At 43.4% G+C, this 26,614-nt stretch overlaps 1 protein-coding gene across 1 annotated transcript in view; it reads right to left on the bottom strand.

Moving 5' to 3' along the window:
* Positions 1-448: 448 nt before the first annotated feature.
* PKD1L2 (polycystin 1 like 2) overlaps positions 449-26,614 on the bottom strand; it is a 63,875-nt gene continuing 37,709 nt past the window's right edge. Inside the window, exons 21-43 of the mRNA XM_034788793.1 lie at positions 25,722-25,856; positions 24,393-24,618; positions 23,617-23,810; positions 22,925-23,155; positions 22,000-22,101; positions 21,102-21,280; positions 20,701-20,847; positions 19,686-19,885; positions 19,284-19,507; positions 18,236-18,452; positions 17,272-17,500; positions 16,261-16,492; positions 15,410-15,506; positions 11,617-11,757; positions 10,861-11,046; positions 8,951-9,278; positions 7,741-7,874; positions 7,495-7,622; positions 6,751-6,911; positions 5,358-5,568; positions 3,554-3,655; positions 662-793; positions 449-463 (exon numbers count right to left, since the gene is read on the bottom strand). Of these exons, the coding sequence (XP_034644684.1) occupies positions 449-463; positions 662-793; positions 3,554-3,655; positions 5,358-5,568; positions 6,751-6,911; positions 7,495-7,622; positions 7,741-7,874; positions 8,951-9,278; positions 10,861-11,046; positions 11,617-11,757; positions 15,410-15,506; positions 16,261-16,492; positions 17,272-17,500; positions 18,236-18,452; positions 19,284-19,507; positions 19,686-19,885; positions 20,701-20,847; positions 21,102-21,280; positions 22,000-22,101; positions 22,925-23,155; positions 23,617-23,810; positions 24,393-24,618; positions 25,722-25,856 (3,951 nt within the window). The remainder of the gene's footprint in view (positions 464-661; positions 794-3,553; positions 3,656-5,357; positions 5,569-6,750; positions 6,912-7,494; positions 7,623-7,740; positions 7,875-8,950; positions 9,279-10,860; positions 11,047-11,616; positions 11,758-15,409; positions 15,507-16,260; positions 16,493-17,271; positions 17,501-18,235; positions 18,453-19,283; positions 19,508-19,685; positions 19,886-20,700; positions 20,848-21,101; positions 21,281-21,999; positions 22,102-22,924; positions 23,156-23,616; positions 23,811-24,392; positions 24,619-25,721; positions 25,857-26,614) is intronic.

The raw sequence follows: 26,614 nt of genomic DNA, 5'->3' as shown, positions 1-26,614 counted from the left end.
GGGCCAATGGGGGCGGCGGGAAGCGGCGCGGGCGATGGATGTGCTGGCCGCGGCTTCCCGCCGCCCCTATTGGCCCGGGACGGCGAACCGCGGCCAATGGGGGCCGCGATCGGCCGAACCTGCCGCGTCAGCAGGTAAATAAACTGGCCCGGCCCGCTAGGGTGCTTACCTTGGCGAGCCGCGTGCCAAACGTTGCCAACCCCGATGTATAGCATCAAAGAGAATTTCATACCACAATATCAGTATCTCAAAAGGAAGCTTTGCTATGGACTTCAGTGGATTTCAACCTAAACTGAAATTGCTGGATTTGGTGTAGGTACATATAATAGAAATTACAGATAAAACTAAGATTAATGCACAAAAAGTAGGTAGCTAGATGCTTACCTGACTTGTGTGCACAAGTTGTTTTGAGAGTGTATATATTTCTATTAATAAAATTTAGGCTGACTTAGAAAATCTGGTTCTGTGAATTGAAAAGAGCAGTGTAACTTTACAAAAGCTAAAATGTGTTTAATTAGAATAGATTGTGAGCTCTTAAAAGCAGGCACTGTGACCTCATCAGTGTTTGTACAGCACTGTAAAATGTCCCAATCCAGATTAAGGCCACTGTGTGCTACTGTAATGTAAATATTAAATAATAAAACAGTTTAGATGAACATACCTGATAATGTTTCTGTTCCTCACTAAAAGCAACCAGAATCACTGAAATGAACAGATTGAGCACCACAAATGTCATGAAAATGATACAGGATCCAATTAAGAAGGAGCCCAAAATTGGATTATAGTCCAAGACCTGGAGAATAAATAAAATAAGGCATTATGTTTTTTATTATAGTAGAAAAAGGTTGGCAGCAGGATCAACTTAAAACCCTGAAGAGGGCATCCAAGTTGTTGATAGAGTATACAATATGTTTCTTCTCTCTCCAGGAATGATTTTCATGCTATGATGTACTATACATCAGAGGTGATAGAACATGCTTTTATGCATGTGATGCATCCATATGTATTATGGGCCATGCTTTCTTTTGTTTTTTAAATGTGTGTGAATGTAGTGATCACGAAGGTGTTAGCTTGACAGACCTGGAAACCAAAGGCTTCTGCTTATCCCTAGAACAAAACAGCACAGGCAGTGCAAGCTACACCGTGCATTCCTGACAGTCTGCCCCTGTAGTGAAAGGACAGGTCAGCCTCCATATGTATTCAGTCATTGGCCTCTTTGCTGAGGCTAATTATAGTGACGTGGACACTTGTCAAACCAAGCCTGTACCGAGTCCCACCAAACTCATTTAATCAGAACTACAAAATAGGAGTCAGTTAGCAACAATTTTTCATATGTGGCAACTTGGCTGGGATTTGAACCTAGGACCAAGAGGTGAGACACCTTTCTAGCCCATTGCCAGTCCTCGGAACCATCCAGTCTTCTGCTGGACTAGTTTTTCAAATAGTCCACAAGAAAAGCATGGGCTTTTGCCTGTGTTGACTGTATCTACAAGATTAACTCCTTTTGAAAATGTGCTTCCCTATGTGAAATAGACTTTTTTTTTTTTCCTTTTAGGCTAAGGGACATCTGCAAACACTTACTACTGGGATTCATGCTTACAATGCTTCAATAATTTCTCACAGTAGCAAATATAACACATGGTAGACTGTTTGCAGGCTTGGGCAAATATTTATTGATTGACAAATATTTCATACAAGGACAGGATGGCATGTACAAGATAACTATGTCAAAGGTGAAGAGTCACAGAGATTAGCACCACACAAACAAGTTTTGAAGCTATACTATGATTACAAAGTAGCCTTCAGTACCAAATGAAGAGAAGCCCATGAAATATGACAAAGAGGAACTAATTTAATCCACAAAAGAATTGGCTAAAAAAGGTTGTAACATGGAAGAATTTTTCTTGGGAGATCAGGGAGTTAAAAATGTATTAAAAATCCAGACATTACATTTGTCCCTTATTGTGCAAACACAACTCCCCTTGGAGAGCAGAAGGTGTACGTATATAGCCGCCCCAAGAGGATGGTTGGTCTGTGTTTCAGGTGGTGCATATAGACTACTGATAGTAATGTCTGTTGTCTAGATGAACCATACAATAATTTTGCATTGGCTAGCAGGGAAGGTGGCTATTTAAAACCCGAGTACGTGTCTTAGTGAAGGGTTCAAGAGGGTTTAAATGAAATGGAGAATAGGGTATGAAATATATTTCACCCTAGTCTCTTTTTCATTGCTTGATGAGAAAGTGCTCCCAGATATAAAGCAGGCAGTTGAGCTTTTAAAATCAGAGTCATGTCTAAAACTAATCAAAAGTCTTCCTGTTTGCTGTCTGAGAGCGTTAAGCACTTCTTCCTTTAAAGCATCAAATATTCAATGTTTTATTAAAAATGAAGTGTTATCTGTACTATTTGGATTTGAGTTCAGCAGGACCGAACTCAAGATTCTCAGGAGCAACATTCTTTCTTTAAGTTTCTTCTAGAAAGGGAAAACATTCAAATGTAGCTGTTTTGATTTCTCAAAATAGTTTCATAGTGCCCCGCTGAGTTATTTATCTGCTTTTCTGCAGTTGTAAATACATTTCAGAGCTGGCACTTTTTCTTCGCAAATGAGATCATCTGTTGTTTATAAGAAACCCCACTGCTGCTGCAATTTCTACCAGAAATTAGCTACATAAGACATCCACTTAGCCATTAAAAAACCCTGAGTCCCACTCTCTTGACTCCACTAAACTGTGTGCTACTTTCCCTGAGTAGCTTTGTATTCTTATTGCTATTTCCCCATCCCACTCCAGCTCCTTACTGTTGTCTTGTTTTCTCCTCGTTAAGTCATGCCTCCGCTATCTTGTAATCTCTGTGGGACAGGGATAAGCACCTACCACTACACATTTTGGTGAGGATAGAAATAATAATAATGGGTGTCAGTTATAAAATTCTGATATGGCTTTTTGTACCCTTACTTCCCCAAATTCTGGGACTCCTCAGGTCTGATTTGGGTTCAGGTCTACCTCTATGAATTTGTATTAAAATTAATATTTAAAGTGGGTTTTTTTTTTAAAGACAAACTTTTAGGAGGTTAGGTTTTTCTGTTTTTACACCTGTACATTTCTAGACGTCTGCTGTCTGCAGTGGCTGCTGTCATTTTGCAAAGCAGAGCAAATGTAGCATGTTACAGACAAGACACACACTGTGCTCTCTTTCCTGGAGCCTTTACTATACTTTTATTCTTTCATGTTTCATTTTCTTTAGTTTAAAATAAATCACTTTGAAACCACATGGCTGCTCTTTATAGCTCTGATCCACTTCCCATTGAATTCAATAGAGAGACTCTCATTGACTTGAATGGGAGCTGGATTGAGCCCTCAGTATAGAAAATCATAACATGATTTATTAGTTTTTCATTTTATTTATCTGCAAATAAAAGCAACTTAGTTAGACTGACAGCTCTGTGGGGCAGGAACTATCTTTTTTTGTGCTGTGTTTGTACAAAAGATAGTCATTGGCCTAGGTGCTACCACAATACAAATAATAATAAGTCTCTGAAGGATAGATCTGGTACCTCCTCATAGTTGAAGATTCCCAGCTGAAGGCTGACCATTGTCTCCGCTGAATCAAACAGGGTTTTGTAAGAGTGCAGCTTCCAGCCAAATATCAAATTTGTCTGCAAAGGAAAGAAGGCAGATCTTGCGTCATAATCACAAGTGTTTGTTATCCATTTAGTGTCTGACATCAAAGTTACATGGAGTAGGCAAGAACCTAGAATCTGTGAGTTACTTCTCCTTCTATGATTGGGGCTTGGGTCATGATGCACATGCAGACTAATGGGCCCATCAAACAAGTCACCTTACTCAGTTCCTGACTTTCTCTATGTCAATAACAGGAGTGTTTACAGAGGAGAGAATGGGGGAAACCAGCTTTTTGGGTTTAGTTCAGCAGTAAGGAAGCAAGTGGTAGATGGCCATAACCACAATAAAATAACTTGCATTCATAGATAAGCTGATTTTTCAGCAATGCTGAGCACCTGCAGCTCCTATTAGCTTCAAGTGGTCTTGTGGGTGCTCAGCATTTCTCAGTATCAGATCAACGGTGCCTTTCTTTTTGAAAGATCTCAAAGTATTCTACGAACTATATACACATAAATCTCTTCAGCTATCACTGAAATTCAGTCACCTCTGGCGTGTTTAATACACAGCGATAGTATTGAGCAGTGTAGGGAAAGAAGTGGAGAATAATGTTTAGTTATGTCTCTCCAATTAATTTATTTGTTAATGAACAAAGATTGCAAAATCTTAGGGGGTACAGACTACGTCTTTTCCTGTGCCTGTACAGTACGGAGTGCATTTTGGATGCTACTGTAAGATAAATAGAAAATAATGTAAGGAAGATACAAATAGTGATTTGGGTTACAGGAGATTTATTTATTTTACAATAGTACCCAACCTACACTGAGCCCTACCGTGCTGGATGTTCACATGCTTAATAAAAGGGGGTCTTAGTTTAAAGAATTTACAGTGTAAGTAGACAAGAGAGGGAAACTGGACCTGTTATCTCCATTCTACAGACGAGGAACTGAGGTACAGAGGGATTAACTGACTTGGCCAAGGCCACACAGGAAGTCTGTGGCAGAGCTGGGAATTGAACCCTGGTCCGAGTTCCAGTTCAGTGCTTTATCCTTCTTTGAGATTACTGTTTTGATCTGGTTTATTGCTACTTTGGAGAAGTTCTAATTATTACCTAATCTCTTCAGTGACAGATTGAACATATCTGTTCTATATCCCACCTGCTCTCTACATGGTAATGTACATACAGTGTTTCAAATAAAACAATAAATACACATAGTTACAGTGCTGTAACTCATTAACCTGATTGAATAAACTAGTATATTTACCCAATAATGAACTTTATTCCTGTATAACCAGCAATGGGCAGGAACCCAAAAAATCTTCCCTATGTTTATTTTACATGTTCCAGACCATATCATATCTGGTGCTGTCAGTCAATCACTCTCCCCTGTTTGGTTGTCCTGTAAGATCTTTGCCCCCTAAGTAAATTTCTGTACATTGCTCTTTGACACATAAACACCATGTACAGGAAATCTATATTTTTTATTATCTTGTTTGTTTATTGAACTTCATTTCAGTTTGCAAAAGAGCAGACAAGTGGATATTTTAACTTGCCGCTCATATATGCTGGAGAGTGGATCCTCCCGCAGCATATTGCAGCCATCAAACTGCTCACCCAAGGTCTAGGTGGACAGCTTTATTTCATTTTACATTTCAGAGCCACATTGTTTTCACTATTCAGAAATTATTCATTTTATCTGCAACTAGCAGATTGCAAACAGGAACCACAAAGATACTCACAGCAATGGAATAGGCAAGAAACATGATTAAAATAACAGTGATGAATCCAGAGATGTCACCCCAAGCCCTCCTCAAGGTGGAGGTGATCATGTTTAGTTTAGGGTTGAGCCTCAGGAGATGCCACAATTTCACAGTAGCGAGAAGCACCAGGAAAGCAATTAGGTAGCCAAGAGCTGCATCAGCTGTTGCTGTTTCATTGAAACTTACACACCTATGAGAAAAGAAGATTAATAAACAATGCATGAAAAACTTTCAGAACATTTCTGTGCACTGCGATTAACAAGCATGCTGCTAGCACTGGTCAGTCAGGGTTTGTCTTCACTGCAAAGTTAATTCAGGTTCTTATTCAGGTGTTGCTCCTAACTCCCCTCCCATCCCATCCTCACACAAGAGTCTCTTGTGCATGGTGATGCTTTACATCTGAGTGGGTTGGCCTATCAGAGGTACAGACTAAAGCCCGAGTACTTCTAATACTCAGTCAGGCCAGGAAGTTCTTACTCAGCAAATCACAGAGTAACAGGTACCTAATGCAAATGCTTAGAGTTTACTGTTGGGTAGTGTAATGGGGTGTATAGACCCTTTCTGGAGATTGACAGGGAAGGAGTTTACTATCTTGCTCTGAAAGGGACCCCAGTTTCCTCCTAGGTCTGCAGAATAGCAAGTCTGGGCTAGCTGTAGAGAAATAACTAATGCCCTGCAAATTCTATATGAAGATTGTGCTGTGGGAAGTTGGGTAATAAATCCCAGTGAAAGGGGGAGGGGTTTTAGCAGTCAGGCTGGAACAGGATGGGTTAGGGGGGCATTCTTGGCTGAAGTAAGCATGCTACAATAGCTTGGGTTTGAGAGAAGCCAGTTATGTTTGTGTTTTGGTGCTTGAAGAGGCTGCACATTCGTTATGTTTGTTACTGTTTTGCAACAGAGCATACCACAAAGGTGTCTAAAATCTGCATGGGCCTGTTATTCTTCTCTGTTGTGACTGGTTTGTTATTAATTTCTATCCTAGGATATTGCTGTGTCTGGCTTTGCTCTGAGCTCTTAAACAGTAGCCATGTATCTATCCAGGGTAGCTGCAGTGAGATGAGGGAAAGGCAGATGATACTCATATAGGGCCTACACCAGCAAGGCCCATCAGTTCCATATACCCCATGTTAGGGGAGGTGGTGCTAATGCCTGCTATCCTTTAGCGTTTCCCCAGGTGAGGTAACTTTAATTCCTGTCACTGACATAAATCCAAGTCCTAAAATCCTTACACGGCTTACATAATACAGCCATACAGATTCACCAGTGAAATGTAGCTACCTCTGGAGAGCATATATCTCAGGCAGCAGAGGTGCTGGGAAAACAAGGGAGGTACTAGCTAAAGCAGAGAAAGGCAGAGTCATGGAACATTTACTCATCCTTGTGATGCTGGTAGTAGCTGATATCGCGTGCCCCCAGGATTGTCCTCTTCACAAATACGGATAGGGTGCTCCAGCTAATCAGTATAATGGCCAGCTCTAGCAGGTTCCACTTGCTGTGGAAATACCTCCATTTCAGAGCCCTCATGAGCTTTCCCTGTGAAAACAGGAGTTTCAGTTCCAACAGCCCTTGACAAGAATCTCGGCAACATGACTGTATAACGTGAGCAGAGTAGATCAAATATATCACTGCCATGTTGCTCTAACAAACTTTGATTCCATTCATTTCTGCTAAGGCTGCTGATCCAGCTCCAGTTCTTCCTGGAGCTACAAACAGTTCAGTCCAACATTTGGGATTGAGGGTCCTCTTTGCACAAGAAGAGACCCCTGCACATCTGCTCAACCAGTTCTTGTGCTGTTCTCTAGTTACTTCCTTCCCAGCATGCACTCCAGTCAAGAGAAATCCCCCCTTTCCTTTATTTATTAAAGGTACAGGATCTGATTCAGACCTCACATTGGCAGGGGTGCTGGAACAATTTGTATAGTGGGGATGCTGAGAGCCATTCAACCAAACTGTAAACGCTGTATATAATGGAAACCTACTGCACCCCCAGCATGCCTAATTCCAGCCCCTATGTCAGGAGCAACACCAATGAAGTGGCTTGATGTAAAACCCTTGTCGTTGAGATCAGAATTAGATCCAGTGACACATGGCAACTGAAGCTTCTGCTGGGTCTTACCTGTGCTACCATATAGTAGATGACAAATAGGAAATAAATCACTTCTGCTGCAACAACAAAGATGTGCAGACCATCTGTGTAGGGGTAGAGCCGGATGCTCTGCAGTTCTGCATGCGTGAAGAAGGCCCCTGAAAAAAAATAAAGCTCTGTTCAGCTCTCTGCTCTTGAAAATTCCTCCCTGAGTCTTGCTTGTTGTGTACTGCAATGCAAGAGCTGAAAGTGATAGAATTGAAAGTGGGCTCTTACCTAATGCGTTTGTTTCAAACATCAGGCTTATAATACAGAACAGGTTCACATTGGCATTGTAGACTGTAAATTCAACAAACACTGCTCTGGTGAAGGTGTCCAGCCAGACATTGTTGAAGAGATATTGGAGAATTCTGCCAATGAATGCACAAAAGAGAGAATGACTAATCACTTTTGACTCATATTAGAGGTGTGTGGTGTTACATGAGGGGTAGGATTGTTTGTAAACTACATACAGAAAGTGGGGACAAGAGGCAGGGACTTTCAAAGGACACCTGATGTGTAGGTCCAAACAAGGAGGAATTTCTCTGTCCCTTTATGGTCTACACTGCACAATTAGTCTAGTGCTTTTACTCTCCCATGAAATTTCAGGTGTTGGCTAGTACTAAAGCCAAAATACTGGCTGGATCAGTCACCCAGCCTGGCATGGCAAAAGCTAGGTTCCGATGCAGCTATCTCCAACAACATCTAATTTACCTGTAGGCAAATAGGTACACGTGGGTTTCCAACACTGGTGGACACTATTTCCTGTTGGTAATACACAGGCCCCTTATCTGCCAACTTGTCTCCAAGCCTTGGGCTCCAAAGGCCTCCATTTTCTGTTATTTAATTCCTAGAAGTAATCTCTGTTGTTCTTCACAAACACAGTAGATTGTTTCCTGTAATGGACAATTCACTCCATCTCTAAGCTTGGCTAGAGGGTGGATATAATGATTGTCTGCAATCATCTGAAGAGCATAAACATTGAGGAGGGTGATAAAAAGCATAGGATTGACCAAGAAGATCTTGCTAAGATTAATGGGATGAACGTGAGCAGGGGAAGATTTAGGCTGAAATATTTCCTAACAATGGCATCCAGTTAAACCATGAAATGATCTGTAAAGGGAAGAGGTAGAAAACCTGTTGCTTTAGGCATTGAAAAGTAGACTAAACCAAAAGCTGGAGTGTGCGGAAGAGGGAGTAATGTTGCACTGACTGGGAGGAAGTACTAGGTCTTTTCCAGCGCTAATTTTTTTGATTGTGTGGTAATTGCTTGTGTAAATCTGGAATCCATTTGCATGCATGTAGTTCTAATCTTAGAAAATCAGATTATAATCCTGGATTGGATTTTGGTTAATACGTGATATAAAACAAGGTGACAATAGACATAAAACATGAATCAAATCAAAACCACAACAGTAGCAAAACCCAAACACAATAAAAATTCTACCTGGTTGCATTCTTTGGATCAGTGCCTAAGTGAACCACATAGCCTCCTCCCCTATAGATGGCAAGTTTGCCCCACACTGGATGCCCTCTAAGTTTGGACTGGCTCTGATATTGCCATGCAGAACTCAAGTCTGAGGAGTTATCGAAGGCTGAGATATTCCAGTGTTCCCCATAGTCTGACGTGTCTTCTGCTTGGGGAGAATACATAGCATGGCATTCTTGGACCGAGCCTTGCAGTTTGGGAGCTATCGGGCAGGTGTTCCCCTTCACTCTCACTTGACGAATTCGGGCACTGCCTACCAACTTGGAGTTGCCATCTGTAATGAAGCCTAAAAGAGGTATGTAAAAGAGTCAATGTTGACATTATGTCAGGCTTAATAAACAACATAGTCTCAACTCCCATTTATTCCTCACTGCAAGATTTTTTTGTTTTGCTTATTATTTGATTCTGTTTCTTAAATAAAACAAAACCAATGTGAATTTAATACTCAAGAAAACAAAGGATTAATCGTCCTGGTTTGAGTCAGGCATAATGTAATCATAAGAGCTAATTCTTACATAGAGCTTTTCATCCAGAGATGTCAAAGTATTTCACAGGCCGTCAGTATCATTATCCCCATTATACAGCTGAGGGTCAGAGCGGGGAAGCAACTTGTCTAAGGTCACCCCACAGGCAAGAGCCAGGAATAGAACCTAGAGCTCATGAGTCTTGGTCTATTGCAGGGGTCGGCAATGTTTGGCATGCGGCTCGCCAGGGTAAATAAACTGGCGGGCCGGGCCAGTTTATTTACCTGCTGACATGGCAGCTTCGGCCGATCGTGGCCCCCATTGGCTGCGGTTCGCTGTCCCGGGCCAATGGGGGCGGCGGGAAGCGGCGCAGGCAAGGGATGTGCTGGCTGCAGCTTCCCGCCGCCACCATTGGCCTGGGACGGCGAACCGCGGCGAGCGGGAGCCGCGATATGCCGAACCTGCCACATCAGCAGGTAAATAAACTGATCCGGCCCGCTAGGGTGCTTAGCCTGGCGAGCTGCGTGCCGCATGCCAAACGTTGCCGACCCCTGGTCTATTGTATCAGAGTTACCCTACACACAACTCTGCCAATGCACTTCAATAGCACAGAAACACTTCTGAGCACCAAAAATGGGCTGAATTTATGTTTTGGGATTTGCCCTGATAGGGAGCAGAATGAGAACCCCAATACTTTTATTCATTGGTGGCCTAAGCCATAAGCACAGATCTGGGGAAAAGCTGGTAGTATCACTAACACCTGCTGTCATCTAGCTGTTTGGCCTTGTTTTAAACGACAGCTGTTCATGGTGGGAGGGATAGCTCAGTGGTTTGAGCACTGGTCTGCTAAACCCAGGGTTGTGAGCCCAATCCTTGAAGGGGCTATTTAGGGATCTGGGGCAAAAATCTGTCAGGGATGGTACTTGGTTTTGCTGTGAAAGCAGGGGACTGGACTCCATGACTTTTCAAGGTCCTTTCCAGTTCTACACTGCTATGGAAAAGTCACCAGGCATATATTTTAGTACAACACTAGACACAGATTATGTAGTGTTACAATAAGACAAAGATCTTATGCATTACATAGAAAAGTTAATTAAAGTATTAGGACAAAATCAACTTGGGGCCATTCTACTGACTTCCATGGAGTTACACCAGAGATGAATTTGGCCAATTAGGTTTTAATGCACTGTCTGAATTGTATCCATTCAGCTATGCAGATATTGATCAGCTAATAGGGTAATATACCAGATGACACTAACGCATGCAAATCATCAGTTCACCAGACTTGCACCCTAATGTCCCTCCGCAGGAGCCCAATACACATGGACAAGTTGGGGGCATGCACAAAAGTCAGAGTTTTGAATGCCAAGTCAAACAATGTGAAATCCAGTCAGAACTCTGCACCTTGATATGAGCCATATAACTTGTTGACTAAGGTAGTTCTTGCCCATGTGAAGAAGTCCTGATAAGAGAAGATATCCCGAAACCCATCCGTAAAGCTGCTTTCAATATGCTTGTTCAGATAGTAGGAATTGGGATCTCTTTGTCCGTAGGCAACCAATAGTAGCATCCATAAAAATCCCAAATAGGCTGGAAAGAACAGCAAATATGCTTTTAGGTTAGAACTGATATTGTTTGTCTAGTACAGAGCAACATGACAATTATTGCTATTATCACTTAGTATTAGGCTAAGAAGATGTCTGGCAAAATTTCTCTCTCTGGACTATATCAGATCAGTGCTGAATTTACATGGGTTGGCTTAGACTGTTTGGAGCAAGAATGGAGCCTAGGATATTAACTATGTGTAATTCTTGCTCACAGGAAAGAGCAAACCCACCTTCTCCCAGCTATTAACCTCCTTCATCCTCTCCCTCTGCCTTCAACATAAACTCTCACACTCCTCTTGCCTGTTCTCTTAAAATACAAGCAAGCTGTGTTCGCCCCTTCCTCAGAAAGCCCACCTTTAGCCCCACTGGCATCTCTAGCTATTACCCCATTATTGCCTTCACCCTCTGAATGCACTATTTACAATCCATATAGCCAATAGGTAAGCCTGTGTAAAGCTCTCCCTTCCCCATCCAAGGAGTTTTGCTGATTTGCAAACACATGAAAGAGCTTTGTCACTAAAACAAGAAGATCATCTGCGAGCAGATTGCAGACCCAGTATTTCTCTGATTAAGGCAAATGCTTTCTGCTCCTTGACGTGATTGTTCTTCATTCTCTGAATGTCTGTGGCAGGGGGTGGCTGGTAGATGTTGCTTCTGCTATCCCGTCGAGCTCCAAATAGAGGGTTTGAGTCGCCTGTGTGTAAGGACGATAAAAGCCAACATGTCAGCAGCTCCTCCAAGCCCTGCTTTTTATTTCTAGGGAACCTCAGCCATTTCAGGGAAACATTTCTAGTTATATAGGGTTTCTCAGCCGGGGGGGAGAGCAACCCTGGGCTGGAGCAACAGACTAGTTGGAGGTGAAGGGCTGAGGAAAGGATCAGTGCTGGAGGGAAAACTACCAAATCCACATGCTGCTACTTCTGCAGGTAAAGTGACCAGTCTGAAAGCCGATGACTTTCCCTTCCTGCTCCCATTGTGCCCCTTATGTAGATGGCTGTGGGGGCAGCTTATAAACACAGGGCTGCAGGCTCAGGCCACAACCCAACAGTCCAGGCTTCTCTTCTCTGCTCCCATGGCTCTGAGCCCAGTCTTGGGTGGCTCCAAAGGATGCCCCACCCCAACAGATCCAATGCCCAGCAGCATGAAGCCTGTTGAGTGGGGGAGAGAGAAAAGTCAGCAAAAAACATGCCGAAGAGCAAAAAAAAAAAAAATAGATAAAAATAAGAAACGACAAATAGGAATAAAGGGAGGGGGGAGAGAGAAGGGCCAGAAAGGAAATGGCTCCATCTACCAGCCCACAGAGGTAGGGGATAGGCAGCATATCCCCAGTCTTTGTGCCCTGTGCAGTTAATACAGTGAGGCAGGGGTTAGCAGCAGGACCAGAGGCTTCAAAGACAGCTGGGAAGGTTGGGGCCTTGGTCCCAGCCCCTTTCAGCACAGGGCAGCAGATTCTGCCATTGCTGTCCCTGTGTGCACTCCCACAGTGCCTTTGCGAACTGCCAGGAGAACAGTGTCCCCCCGCACCCATCTCACACAGCAGTGAATGATAAAGCCACATGGGACAGATCCTCAGCAGGTGTAAATTGTCATAGTCCCATCAGAGTTCACTGAGCCAAGACAATTTCCACCCACTGAGGATCTGCCCCACACTGGCCCACAGCGTATGTACATACGGTACATACATGCAGACACCTACACAGTATATTTATACATGTATAATTAAGCCTAGCAGCAAAGGCTGAACATCCAGAAAATGGAAAATAATGGAGACTTACCGACTAGCTAGGACAAGGAACCGAGGGTTTTAGCTCAAACAGGCTACAAATATCAAGTACCATAAATGATTTAACACCCTTCTGGGTTGTGAGAAGGGGAAAAAGAAGATTCAGATGAAGAGAAAGATAAAAATAGATCCCAACACAATGGGGAATGACCTGCGCACGGCTTGCAGGGCTGATCACAGGCAGCAGGATTTACACTTCAGAAAGATAAAGGGAAGCCTGGCAGACATCCAGTCCAGTGCCGGAAATTGACATACCCTTTGTAAGAAGGTTGGTGCAATTGCTACGGCAAAAGGCAATTTCCCAGGTGAAAACTGCTTCCTCTACCCACTGAACCCCCCTTCCCCACCTGGTGAATAAATTAAAGCAGGCTTAGAACTTGCTGGCCTCTTAAGATCAGGCTGATAGAAAACAGCAAATGAAACACAACCCCCCCCTCTCTGAGGAATAGCACCATTTCCTTGATTCTACCAGTTTGGCAGGTCCACGACTCCTTGCTGGGATTTCTTGCTTGTGATATATTGGGGAGGGAGTGTGATGGGGTATATAAACCCTGTTCAGTGATGGAAGAGGTTACAGAGTTGCCTTGGGGAAGGCTGGCCTTGCCCCTCAGCCCTTTCAGTCATGTCAAGGATGGAATAAGGTCTTAAAAATGGGAAATTCCCAGCAGTAGCAGTAGCAGAGAGTCCAGGGTGGTTCTACAGCTCATAGAGGAGACTCCTGGAAGCTTTTGGGGGGATCTGCCCTTGGGAAGGTCATTTACCAGTCTCCCCCCCGGCCCTGTGCTTACAAGGAGACAGCAACCCTGGTGTACTGGCTGGGTAAGATAGGTCCAGCAAGCCCCAATGCAGGCCAAGTAGGCAGCTGGTGCGTATACCCTTGTCCCCTTTTGAGATTAGAGAATCTGAGAGTAGCCAAAGGGACTAAGGGAGTGAGAACCAAGAGCCCCGTCCTCAGCACCACAAAGAGACTATGTAACCCAGTTTGTGTCATTGGGCCTCCTACTTAGGCAGATGGAGGTGCCCTAAGGACTCTTCGGGCCTGCCCAGTAGAAGGTGCCTGTCAGAAGCCTGAGAACTGTAGCGAGTTGTAGTATTAAGGCAGTACTCTGCATACTGGACAATGGAGCTCCCATTGATTACAATACATTTTATTTATACACACTATTTAAATAAAGTGTATTAAGGCCACATAAGCCACCAGTTGCTTATGGGAACTGTAGCACATCAGTTCCATCTTGGGTAGAACAACAGCTGAGAAGTTAAATCAATAATAAACTAAGGAGTTACGTATAATGGCAAGGAAGATCATGGAGGGAACTTCTCTAAGATGGAAGCTGGGGTTTATTGATATTTTTTCAGGCCTGGGTTTACAAAATCTAGTGAAAAGTGCAGCATATCACACTGTGCATTTTCATTAAGTTGTGGAGTTGTTGTAGTTTGTTGCAAAACAATCCATGATATAAACATTGGGAAGTTAGCCCAGCACTAATGTAAATTGCATTGTCTTCGGGAATGGAAAACTGTGTGCATTCCCTGTACATTCTTTTTTCCATATGTAATTTTGTTTTTTATATTTTGGATGAGAGTTGAATCATTTAAATTAGTTTCTTCATATTTGCATCCCTCTGAAATCCTACTCCAGTTTTCAGCTAGTCTGCTAAATATTATTCCCTTCTTCTGAATTCTGTTCCTTGGATATTGAAACTGTAACACAGCTGCTGAAGTTTACGACATGCAGGTGAGAGTGTGGGAGGCAACAGCAATTAGCCGTAGCAGGAGGAACCATTCACGGTTCTTGGTCTACTACTACTAAGAATGAGAACATGGTTCATTCCCACTTCTGACAGGGGACAGAGCAAGTGATGGTGGGGAGGAAGGGTCTGACATCAGACTCCTGAAATTAGATGAGTCCCAAATAATAGTATTATAGCAATCCAGTTACAAGGGCAGTCTCACAACAGTGCTATGTCAAAGGGGTGTATGTTGAGATATAGAAGAAAGACACATGGGGATAGACAGTTCTTTTTGATCCAAGGCTTTTCCTTTTCTGATTTTGTGGCCTCCCTGTTACGTGCTATGTAGCGTTTCTTCCTAAGTAAACGTATGATCAGGTTTTATGCTTTCCTTTTCATTGTGCCTGCAGCAGCTTTTCTGTACTCCTATGGATTTTTATGCTCTAAAGATGCAAAAGGGCCCTAAAGCTGCCCTAATGGGGCACCTGAGAATTCCTCCAGCATGGGGGAATCCCTAACTAACAGAGCCAACGTAGCTGCCTCCCTTCACACCCCCCACAATCTAGAGGACATGTTGGAAACATGCTCAGGGGAAGTTATGGAGCTAGATCCCCTGGGCACTCCAGGGTTCCCTGGCCTGTGTTGTTATTAGCTGATGTAAATTAGAGCAGCAGGCCTAGGGATCAGGAGCAGACAAAGGCGGTTGCAGGCGGTTGGTCACCTTTGTCTACCCTGACCATATGTGTGAATAAAGCACTTCAAAGTCTGAGATGAGACATCTCACATTCATTAATTAGTCCCCATGTGTTTTATATCTGACACACAATTACCTGGTGCAGACAGAGGCCCATCAACAGCAGTGTTTTCCTCGTCTTCGTGCTCCACCTTCTTCAGAACCAAAGCGAAGAAAGCAGCAAATCCCAACACCTGGAAGACATTAGCTATTTGTTCAGAGTCTGCACATCCTGCATAAGGAAAGGTCTAGACCTTGCCTTAAGTGCTCATCTCTGCAGCAAGGGAGGTTTAGGTTGGACATTAGGAAAATGTTCCTAACTGACAGGGTGATTAAACACTGGAATAAACTGCCTAGGGAGGTTATGGAATCTCCATCTCTGGAGATATTTAAGAGTAGGTTAGATAAATGTCTATCTGGGATGGTCTAGACAGTATTTGGTCCTGCCATGAGGGCAGGGGACTGGACTCAATGACCTCTCGAGGTCCCTTCCAGTCCTAGAATCTATGAATCTATGATCCATGCACTGCAGATTGGGGAGGAGAATCTTGCCTTTTAATTTGCTCTATAAACACAGGCTAATTCCATGAACAAGAAATCAGAAAGAGAATGGACCCCAAGATGCTGTGTGAATCCCACTAAATGCGATTGGTTTTGCCCTCTGACCAGACCTTTCCCACTGGGAACTTTCATCAGCTTGGGAGCTATCAAAATAAGGTGAAATGAATCTAACGGGAGCAAGATTCCTGCCAAGAAAAATCAACACGACATTATAACTCAACTGTAATGAAACCCCTAACTTACAGGAAGGATCTCTTGCTTAAGAGCTCTGTCCTGCAGTCCTTTTGAATGTAAAACTCAAGTTCACTTCAATGGGCGTGATGTGCCTGAGGGGGCTGCAGGATCAGCCCTTCCCTAGCCAGTGTTTTGTATTGATAGTGACCTTACTTTTAAGGGCTGTGTGATGAAGAGACTTTCAAAGAAGGAGATGGCCATGGAAATCAGCCACTTGATGGAGTTATCTTTGCCATAATGTAGCCCGTAAAGCATGGTGAAGAATCCGGACACGCCACTGGTGGCAGCTATGAGGAACCAGCCAATGAAAACAAACCACCAGGGCAAGCCTTTGAAAGAGGAACCTTTCTTGCCATCCCCAGAGAAACTTGGAGTAGGGGAGCACCTGGAGAGTCAACCATCATGAGAAAGTTATTTTACTGGTGAGACAGAAGCAAACCACAACAGCAAACTCTGGACTTAACAGAGATAAGAAACACCTTATGTGAAAGTCAGATTTTAAAAACTATTAACTATTTTCCAATTATTTTGACAGATACAATGATACAAATAGTATCCGGGTAGTGGAGAATACAAGCACACAAATCACAAGTGTACAGATACAAACAGGTATACAGATATAAGATCAACGCACATTTTATGGGCTTTATTTCTAAAACCCCAGAATAATAGGATTTCTAATGTAGATGCTGACAGACCCACCACTACATTGTGGCTGTTGGATGCCCCTATAAAAATGGGCTTAGAGACCATACAGAGCAGCATTACTATATTGTTGAATACTTCCTACTTAAAAATCCAATTTTTCTGACCCATTTCTGTCTCTGTTGTTTGTTAACAGGTTCCCACATATCCATTCTTTTACAGACTCTTGAGCACTTTGGAGCTCAGAGCTTGTCCTCAGCTCTTTACTATAATGTTTTACTACACTGGAACATTTAGTTTTGGAGGCATACATGTATAAACAAAAGAGTGATGAGTTGCCCCTATTGCTCTAGTATGTAGTATTCATTCCATTGAAATTCCCTTGCTGCTCCTCCAAGAGTGTTTATACAATTATCAAGGAGTCATCAGCTGATAATGACTTTCAATCATCACCAGCTTGGGCTGGATTTGAACCAGTGACCCACATCTATGTATACCAATGATGAGGGTGATTGTTACCTCTCACTGATAGATCCTGAAGAGCAGAGGTGGCTTTCCAGGAGGCCTTTCATGTGCTGGACCTGCCTAACAGCTTGGACGTAACTCTGAGCCTTCTGGAATTTGTGAGGTCCCAGTAATTCCAACTCCATCTCTACATGCTGGAGTTGAATGTACAAGTAGCGATTGTAGTCGTTGTGTTTCAGCCTTTCACCCATTCCTTTCTCTGGAGTTGGGCTTCTTGTTTTTTCTCCAGGGAAATGGGGGAGAGGGGAAAAAGGGAAATAAATTAGGCTGTTCGTGGAATAAAGCGTGAATAAGGGTGGCAGAATCAGGATTTAGGATTGTAAACTCTTCAGGTCAGGGAATTACTCTGAAGGTGACATGCACATCTATGGTGACTGCTAATACTAATAATCTAGCTTTCATAATTTATACAACCAGCATAGCAGTAGCATTCTCCTCACACCTGGCAAACAACATGTTATGACAATGACCTCAGAACCTCAACAGATGAGTCCAACAAGACCAAACATCCTTGTTCATAGGCTACCATAGCAGTCTGTAACTGCATAAATCTATTGAAAAAGCCAATGGCAAACTGGGATTGCAATCAGTGGGGCAATTTACAGACTAAGGTAATATTCAACATGAGCCCTGGTGGCAGAATCAAGCCCTGAGTTGGAACCGGAGGGGACAACAGCACAGGGAGAGGAAGGATGCAGGAAAGGACAACACGGTTATGGGATCACTGAGACATGAGGATATTGATGCTACATGGACACTGACTCGTTGTAAACACTGAAAAGCCTGCATTGGTTTTAAAAGCAGGACAGCTGAGAGCCACCATTCACTCTACAGCAAAGGAAACATGGTGTTTTCACTGAACTGTCCTAAACTCAAAATGAAATAAGAGTGGTCCTCATATCTAGCGATTGTGGTGGGTTCACTTACAGACATTTCAGTGAGGCTTTTCTTAGCTTACCTTGTATATCTACAGACCCTAGTGTGATGATAATAGGATCATCCTTCTTTTTACTCTCATCATAAAACTCTTGCCCAGCTCTGTTCTGCTGGCAGATGATGTCCTCAACCAAAGCCAATAGTGTGTTGATGTCAGTAGATTTTCCAAGGTCTGTTTCTGAGGAGGGTAGCGGAGTCTTCAGGGTTTTAAACAGTGATTTGGCAATTCTCCTAATATCCTGGAAGAGGCAGCAACAGCATGGCAGTCACCTAGTGGCTCTGGTTACTTACACTGATGTAGTTTGAAACTAAGGTAAGCTTCACTGGTGCACCACATCTGCAATGGGGGTTTACACTGATCCTGTAGCTACAGTGCTGCCCCAGTATGGATAAGCCCTTTGACTCTCACAGTGTTAGACAGTCTCATGGGACAGTCCTGATCTGACAGGTTTAAGTCCAACAATATAAGCTTTCAGGATGTGAAAATACACACAATTCACCTGGGCTGGGGAGTCTATTCTATTCTATATAGGTTCTAATACCATGCTCATCATGATAGGACTGGAGCTCCTTCCAGTTGTGCATTAAGCAACATGACTATACATATGTCTCATGTTGTTAGCTGTACATGGGGACAAATGTTATCCATTTCCTTGATGTTAGACTGTGACCACACAACACAGTGATATTAGTCCCTCAGTACGTACCCATAAGGCTCAATATCTGCTTAGGGAGGTACATGAAATCAGCGAGAGTCCCCTACCTGGAGAATTTGACCCTGACAATGGTAATCCTAGATAAGTACCCCTCATTCTTTAACCCCATCCCCCAGAGTCAAGAGGACCTCTAACAGAGAGACACCCCTCAGTGAATGTTTGGCTTATTACTTAAGGAATTATGAAGCACATCTGGACAAAATAGTTCTTTCTTGCCACACAGAGTAAACAGTGAGTTCATACTGATGCGTACACCCACCAGGAGGGGGCAGTGCAATGTATTTTGTACACCCTTGGGACAGATCAGTACTCTCAACTATTTCCCTGTAACAGGCTGTGCGCAGAGGGACTTGCCTTTATCACAGCCTCAGGGGTGAGCGTGATGCTCTGGATTGCCTGAGGGGGAGGGGGCAGGTTTGGAGACACTCGGCCACTTTTCCCTGGTTTCTTCTCCTGCTCCTTGGTCACCCGGGGTCGGATGTTCCTGAAGATCTGCACGATGAACAGGTTGATGGGGAACATGAGGAGGGAGCTCTCGAAGCCGATCATCACCTCCTGCCACGTGAACTCGATCTTACCTGCCATCATCAGGCAGAGAGGAAGGGTAAAAATAGTCCCAGAGCAAAGTGAAAATGCCAGACTTAGAGCCCCTCCCCATGGAAAAACCTTGTTGCTGAGCGATCCCCATTGAAACTGCTTCCTGGCTCCTTGTTTCCCCTTCCCCCCTGCTCAGCCCGAGCAGTCACTCACACTTACCTAAGTCCATTTTCTGCTCAGCTGGGTCCTTCGGCACCCCCCAGAACATGATGCTGGTCAGCATGGTGCAGAGCAGCAGGGAGAAGCAGCACGACACTCTCTGGGCTCGCGTGAAGGTGCTTCGTGGGGAGCGGTTGAAAATCGAATACCAGATGTGCCCGTCCTGGAAACCCTTGGAAGTCTTCATGAAAAACAGGTTACTGGGAAGAAGGAGGGGGAAGCAAGGAAGTGCTTAGAAAGAAGAGAGGGAAATAGAGCTCAATTTGGGGCCCCGCCCTGGCTGACATCTCTAAGTGCTCCCACAATACAGATGTTAAATAATAATGAGATGATACTCAACAGGATTCTCATTGTTTGGGTTAAAAGCAACAGAGGGTCCTGTGGCACCTTTAAGACTAACAGAAGTATTGGAGCATAAGCTTTCATGGGTGAATGCCCACTTCATCAGACGCAAGACGCACTTGCGTCTGATGAAGTGGGCATTCACCCACAAAAGCTTATGCTCCAATACTTCTGTTAGTCTTAAAGGCCACAGGACCCTCTGTTGCTTTTTATAGATTCAGACTAACACGGCTACCCATCTGATTGTTTGGGTTGTGTGAGATGGTCGTGTTAGCACTGGATATAACCGGGTCCCCCAAAATGCATCCACGAGACCAATGCCTTTTGCAGAGGCCTAAAATGTAACTCCTGTCCCTGTAATTGTAGGGTGAGGACCAAACACATCAAAAGCAGTTTCTATTAATCTGTCAGGGAAAATACATAGTAAAGTGCTGGGGTTTGTATTCGGTACTTCCAACTGTCTTTCTCCCCTCTCCTCAGTGTTTTCAGAGCAGCAATACCAAAGTTTAACAGTCAGATGCAGCTAAGCAGTCCTCCGGCTCCAAAGTCCATTGAAGTCAAGGCTGAGACCCTCATTGACGTAAACGGTCTTTGGGTTAGGCCCTCTTTGCATCCCTTCTTTTTTCAAATGGATTGCTGTCAATAACCAACAGGAACGCAAGGCTGAAGTTACCTGAACTGCTTCATGTCCTGCTCAGTAGCGACTGGGAACACTTTGTCTAGGACACACTCTCCAACATCAATGGCCAGCCAAGAGTTACAGAGGAAATACCATTTCTGATCCTGAGCGAGGTCATGGACCAGCACACGATTCACATACCTGTGCCATAAAAATAAAGAACTAACTCATATGGGGAAGACGCTATGGATTTCAGGTCACTGTAAGTGCAACTCGCTGAGAGTATGGGTGTCAGACTCTGACCCTTAGCCTGTCTGTGACTTAGCTTCTCCATCTGCAAAATGGAGATAACACATTCCAACTTCCTAGGGTTGGGTGTGGATAAATACATGAATGTTTGACTAGTGCAACAGAAAGGATATTCTTGTCTTCTCATAGCCTCTCCCCTTGCTTACCAGGATGGGCTGTCTCCTGAATTATCATGCCACAGTCGAATACGCTGCAGTTCCCCAAGAGGAAACAGGGTACAGAGTAGGAAAACATCCACTCCTCCACGCTCAAAGACGAGTGTGTCAGGGTCAGTCAGGTGGTGGGGTTCACTCTCTCCTTCGAGGCCGTAAAGGGTGAGAGTCACCTGAAAGATGTACCGGATGAGTGTATTGATAATTGACAGCCTGGCACCATTTGTTTGCATTCATGACTTGGACACGGGTACTTTGTATTGACACGGGTCCCAATCCTGATCTCCTTACTGAGCCTCTGTTCTGGCAAATTCCCACTGAAGCCAAGCTGCCCTGCATGGGGACTTAGTGAAAACTGAGCCAGGAGCTCAGGCGTTGGCCCACAGTTGGCAGGATGTCACGACAGGCTTGCCAGATCCTATGAACTGAGTGTAATGGAAGCTGCCGCAGCTGCTGAGTAGCATAAAAGCTACTGCTGTTACATTCTTGTGCATGTAGGGAGAGCTTCACTCATTCGGCCTGTTTTGTAGCAGAGTGAGTGAGGCTGCAGATGTAATCGTGCCCAATGAATCCTCTGGACTTTCCCATTCCTCCTCACACTGTGGGTAGCAGAGCCAGGCACACCATACTGCTGCTGTTACCTCTGCCGCCCAGATCCAGAGGTCCACTTCCCAGGCCTAGGGAGGGGAAGGGAAGACACTTCATTACTTGCTCTTTCCCTTGGAGGAGCCAAAGCTCTCTTTGGTAGCCTGCTGCCTCCCTTAGATGTTAGGATTACATATGACATGGTCAGTTTCCTGATGTGACAAATATTTCTGAAGCTGGAGCTCTCTATGCTGATGGTCTATTAAACATTCAGAAGATACCAACACATCTGTAATTCCATCAGTACCTTGGAGGTTGTGGCTGCCCCTCGACGGTGCCCTGTAAAAACTGTCACAAGATAACGATACTGAGCAAAGGGGTCATTATCCTCCAACACTGTGATCTTCACCTGGAGAGAGAGAGAGACAATACTACTGGGAGAATCCTATGGATGGTAAAATAGTAACAGTGCCGGGAGCAGAGCTTTCTCCAGGCTCCTGGACGGGAAATGTGGCATGGTGCCATCTTGTGGACACTGCATATACCTAGCAGGAAGTGTGGAGGCAAGGGGAAGTAGGTAGGGCTGGAAGAAAATTGTCTGTCAAAATTGGTTTTTTGATGCAAAACTAGGTTTATGACATAATTTTTTTTTTTGCAAAAAAATGTCTACTTTCCATGGAAAATGTTTAATTTTTTTTTTGTTGAAAAGATGAATGTTTGAAAGCTGAGATATATTCGCCAAAGCCCCAAATTTTTCAGTATTTAAATTTCTGCAGTAAGCCAAAATTTTCCATGAAATATTTAGACAAAAACTGTTTTTGTCTCCCCCTCCATTTTTTGGCTATGTCTAGAAGTAGGCTAGAGAGACACAGAGAAATGAACAGCATTTGGGGACACCCTGAGTGATAAACTCAGTCTTGTGTTATATTCTTGATGTAAAAGTTTAATGAAAGCAAACCACTAAAACCTTAGACTCCCTCCTTCTTCATGTATATTACCGGGAACACACTGAAGATGACAAAGACATTACACAAAAATTACACAATCCAATGCAAGCTCTTTAATCACTCTTGGGATCACCCATTCCCTTTATGGAGAATTAGTGGCATCAGCTCCAAAGGGGGCTGACCACTCACTCTGTCCTAAGTGGCTGCATTAATGTGACCACAGCAGAGCAGGCCAGACAGAGGGGAAATACTTCCTATCACACCATCTATTAGCACAATGCTTACTTTGGCATCATCCTGAATGTCTTTCCTTCTAGCCCAAATAGCCACCAGCACATACACAAGAAAGATACAGCCCACAGTTGTCACTACCACGGGGTTGTCCACAAATGTGCCAAAAAGCTCCACTGTTTTGCTGACATCAATGATGTTGGGCGTGACAAAGAAGGTGCTCCCAAAGAAGGTCAGGTGGTTGCAGAGACACTGGGTGCTGCTGAGGGTTGTTTTTGGACCTACCTGAAAGCCAAAGAATGATCATGTTCACAATATTCTCAGCCTTCGGCTTCAAAGTACAGCTTACTTACCTAGCAAGCTAAAGAAACCGGAAAGCTGGCTGAGCTAGGTGTGAAGAATTGTTATATGTGAGCAGATCCTACAAAATCCAGTAGAGGACAGTGATTCTAAGACCTAAGCAGAAGTGGGTATTATAGTAATAAACATAATCCATTCAAAATGCTTCAACCACTTCTCACTTAGAAGCATGTCCTAGAGAAAACGTGTCTAAGTTCCACTTTATATTGGACTAACCTGAGCTTCATGACCTTCTCCCATCCCAAACTGGTCTTGTTTCACGGTGTTATCAAGAGTTCAAAGAAGCATGTTCATTCGTTTTACCAAATGTTATTGTTATCTAGGCTGGCTTTGAAATGTATTGAGCAAAGATCCATGACAACATTCTTCTGCTTCTCTCTACTTACATGGCACCCGTAGCTATTCCAGTTGCCCCGTAGCTCATCCCAGAACACACACTGGGATACAAAGGAAGTGACAGCTATGGTTAGATCACTGTTGGTTGTAGAATCCATTTCCATGTCTTGTTCCATCATGAGATAGTAAGTCCCCCCTCCGAAAATGAGTTCTTCTGGGCTAAGAACCCATGTGTTTGATTTATCTTGAATAGAAATATTTTAGTTGAAAGCTATGTAAGAAAGCATTCGTTTCAGCAATATACAGATATATTGTATACATGCCAATAAATAAAATTAATAGAATAACAGAACAGGTATCAGAATAACTATCAGTATAGGTTTTTATTCTGGTTAATTTATAAGGTTAATTATTCAAAGCACCTGTTCTTTGCTTCTGTTTGTGCATAGTGTTTACTAGAGATGACCTGAACCAGGACACAGATTGGAACTCTTTCAGGCTTTGAGGAGGTTCATTGCCATTTACACATCCAAACTTCTGAGCTTGAGCTCATCTCTACAATTTATGTTTGTTCTCATCTGTAAAAAATTTGGATGACAGCACTATATGTGAGAATTAAGGCCCAGATCCATAAAGGTGTTTAGGATCCTAATTTCCATTTGAATCAGTGAAAGTTAGGAGCTTAAGTACCTCTGTGGATCTGGGCCTACGAGCTTATATTGAGTGTGCTCAGCTTCTATTGGAAAGTGTGAGTTAAGGGTGCTTATGTAGTTTGCAGATGAGCCTAGAGTGCCCAGAATCAAATGTTCCTGGTAAATGATCTTACCTCCAGTGTTTTTCTTAAGGGGCAGATGAGCTTTCATATCATAGTTAGTCTCATTTGGATGGTAGCCATATCCCAAGTACAGGATTAGTGGAATATCCTGTTCAGTTTCCAGGTGGATCACTAGAGATGTATTTTCTGAGGTGACATTGACTTGGAGAGCACTAAAATTGCCCAGATTCAACAGGCTCCTGTTTTCCTGAGGTGCTGAAAATCTTGGCAGCATTATCTATATTTGAACACAGAGATTCATTCCTAAAAATGTATGACAATGCCTGGATCCTATTACATAGTAACACGATGTGGCTCCATGCTAAGCTCAAAGCACATTTTATGGGATTTATTTCTAAAACCCCTCTAATTTCTTCTTTCAAAACATACTATAGGGAAAGCATTCCCAAGCAAATCCATCCTGGTGGACAGCTATCGTAAATAAGACTTCCCTATTGCATGCCTGCTCAAATGCAATTTGCTTGATACTTAGAACAAGCTTCTGAAAAGTCTATATCAACTCTACATTGGTTAATCTCAAAGCTCTTGATTCTGAGTGCATACATGGGTTAGGGAGGAATGTGGGCAGGCTTGAAGTACATTTGCAAGTGTTCCATATGTGAGTTTTTAGGAAACAAATGTCATGCTACTCATCGAAATGATTCCAAACTGCGTCTTCCAGATGAGTAACAATATAGATACCTGCTAAATCTAAGGAGTTGAGATTATGGTCATCCTGAAACACAAATTGATATGTAGATGCATTGTTGAATGATTTAGGCATTAGTTTAATGATTTTACACATGGGCTAGGAGGCCTAGGAGATAGTAATATGGGCATGCAATATTGGGATGATAGAATCAGAGAAATGTAGGGCTGAAAGGAGCCTTAAGAGGTCATTAAGTCCTTTGCCCTACCCCGAGGCAGGATTATGATGGTTTTATTATTTAGACATCACGGTGTGTTTCAGGCCATAGCCTGCAGCCATCTTCTTTAGCCAGTAGGATTCTCATGTTTCTCCTCGTTCATCCACATGATGAAGGAGAAGAAAAGGCTGAATCACTTGTACAAGCAAGATGCACTTTCGGGCCCCACACATAGACCTTGTGAAAGAGATGCTTATTGAGTTCATCCTGCAAACCACATAGTCCTTCCTAGCATGTGCCTGCACCATGCTCTCTCTTTGTGTGTTGGCAGTAAACACAACATTACCATTTCTCTACTGAGCTTGCTACTTTGAGAGATGATGATGATGATAACACAACTGACATTTATAGAGCACCTGCCACCCAACGATCTAATTAGACTCCAGTTCACACTGAGAGAGAAGATTGGATTTACCTCAATGTTTTCAGTAAGATCATTAACTGGTATGACCAATCCATCAACGCTGGTAAGACTTAGGCCTCCCACGGTTCCACTGATCTCAAAACTGGTGTCACTTAAGGAAAAGGGATTCACTGCAAAGCTCACCATCTACAGCAAGACATGAATGACAAGCAGCAGTTGAGTTGTACAATATACTTTATTATAGTCAGAATTTTTAGATTTCCATGTAGATTAGAGATGAAGTCAGAACCAAACTCAAGAGCCAAACAACCCTGGACTTCAGGGAAGTTCAGATCCAAGTTTGAAGCTGGTTTCTATCTCAGTAATGGACCAATCCCAGACCTTACATTGTGGGAAAGTTTGGATTGTGATCTGCATATAAATTCTGCAGCTCAGACCCATCTCTAATGTATCTCTAGCATGCAGCAATCACATTCCATTCATATGTAATCCTTTTCATGGGTCATTTAGATCAGTGGCTCTCAACCTTTCCAGACTATTGTAACCCTTTCAGGAGTCTGATTGGTCTTGCGTACCCCCAAGTTTCACCTCACTTAAAAACTACTTGCTTACAAAATCAGACATAAAAATACAAAAGTGTGACAACATGCTATTATTGAAAAATTGCTTATTTTTCATTTTTACCATATAATTATAAAATAAGTCAATCTGAATATAAATATTGTACTTACATTTCACTGTGTAGTACAGGGGTCGGCAACGTTCGGCACGCGGCTCACCCCGGTAAGCACCCTAGCGGGCCAGGCCAATTTATTTACCTGCTGACGCGGCAGGTTCAGCCGATCACGCCCCCACTGGCCACGGTTCACCGTCCCGGGCCAATGGGAGCGGCGGGAAGCTGCGTCCTGGGCCAATGGGGGCCGCGATTGGCCGAACCTGCCACG

Source organism: Trachemys scripta, chromosome 13 (genome assembly GCF_013100865.1).
Source record: "Trachemys scripta elegans isolate TJP31775 chromosome 13, CAS_Tse_1.0, whole genome shotgun sequence".
NCBI lineage: Eukaryota > Metazoa > Chordata > Testudines > Emydidae > Trachemys > Trachemys scripta.
The sequence above is the reverse complement of the archived record's forward strand: the minus strand, read 5'-3'. Positions and strand labels throughout refer to the sequence as shown.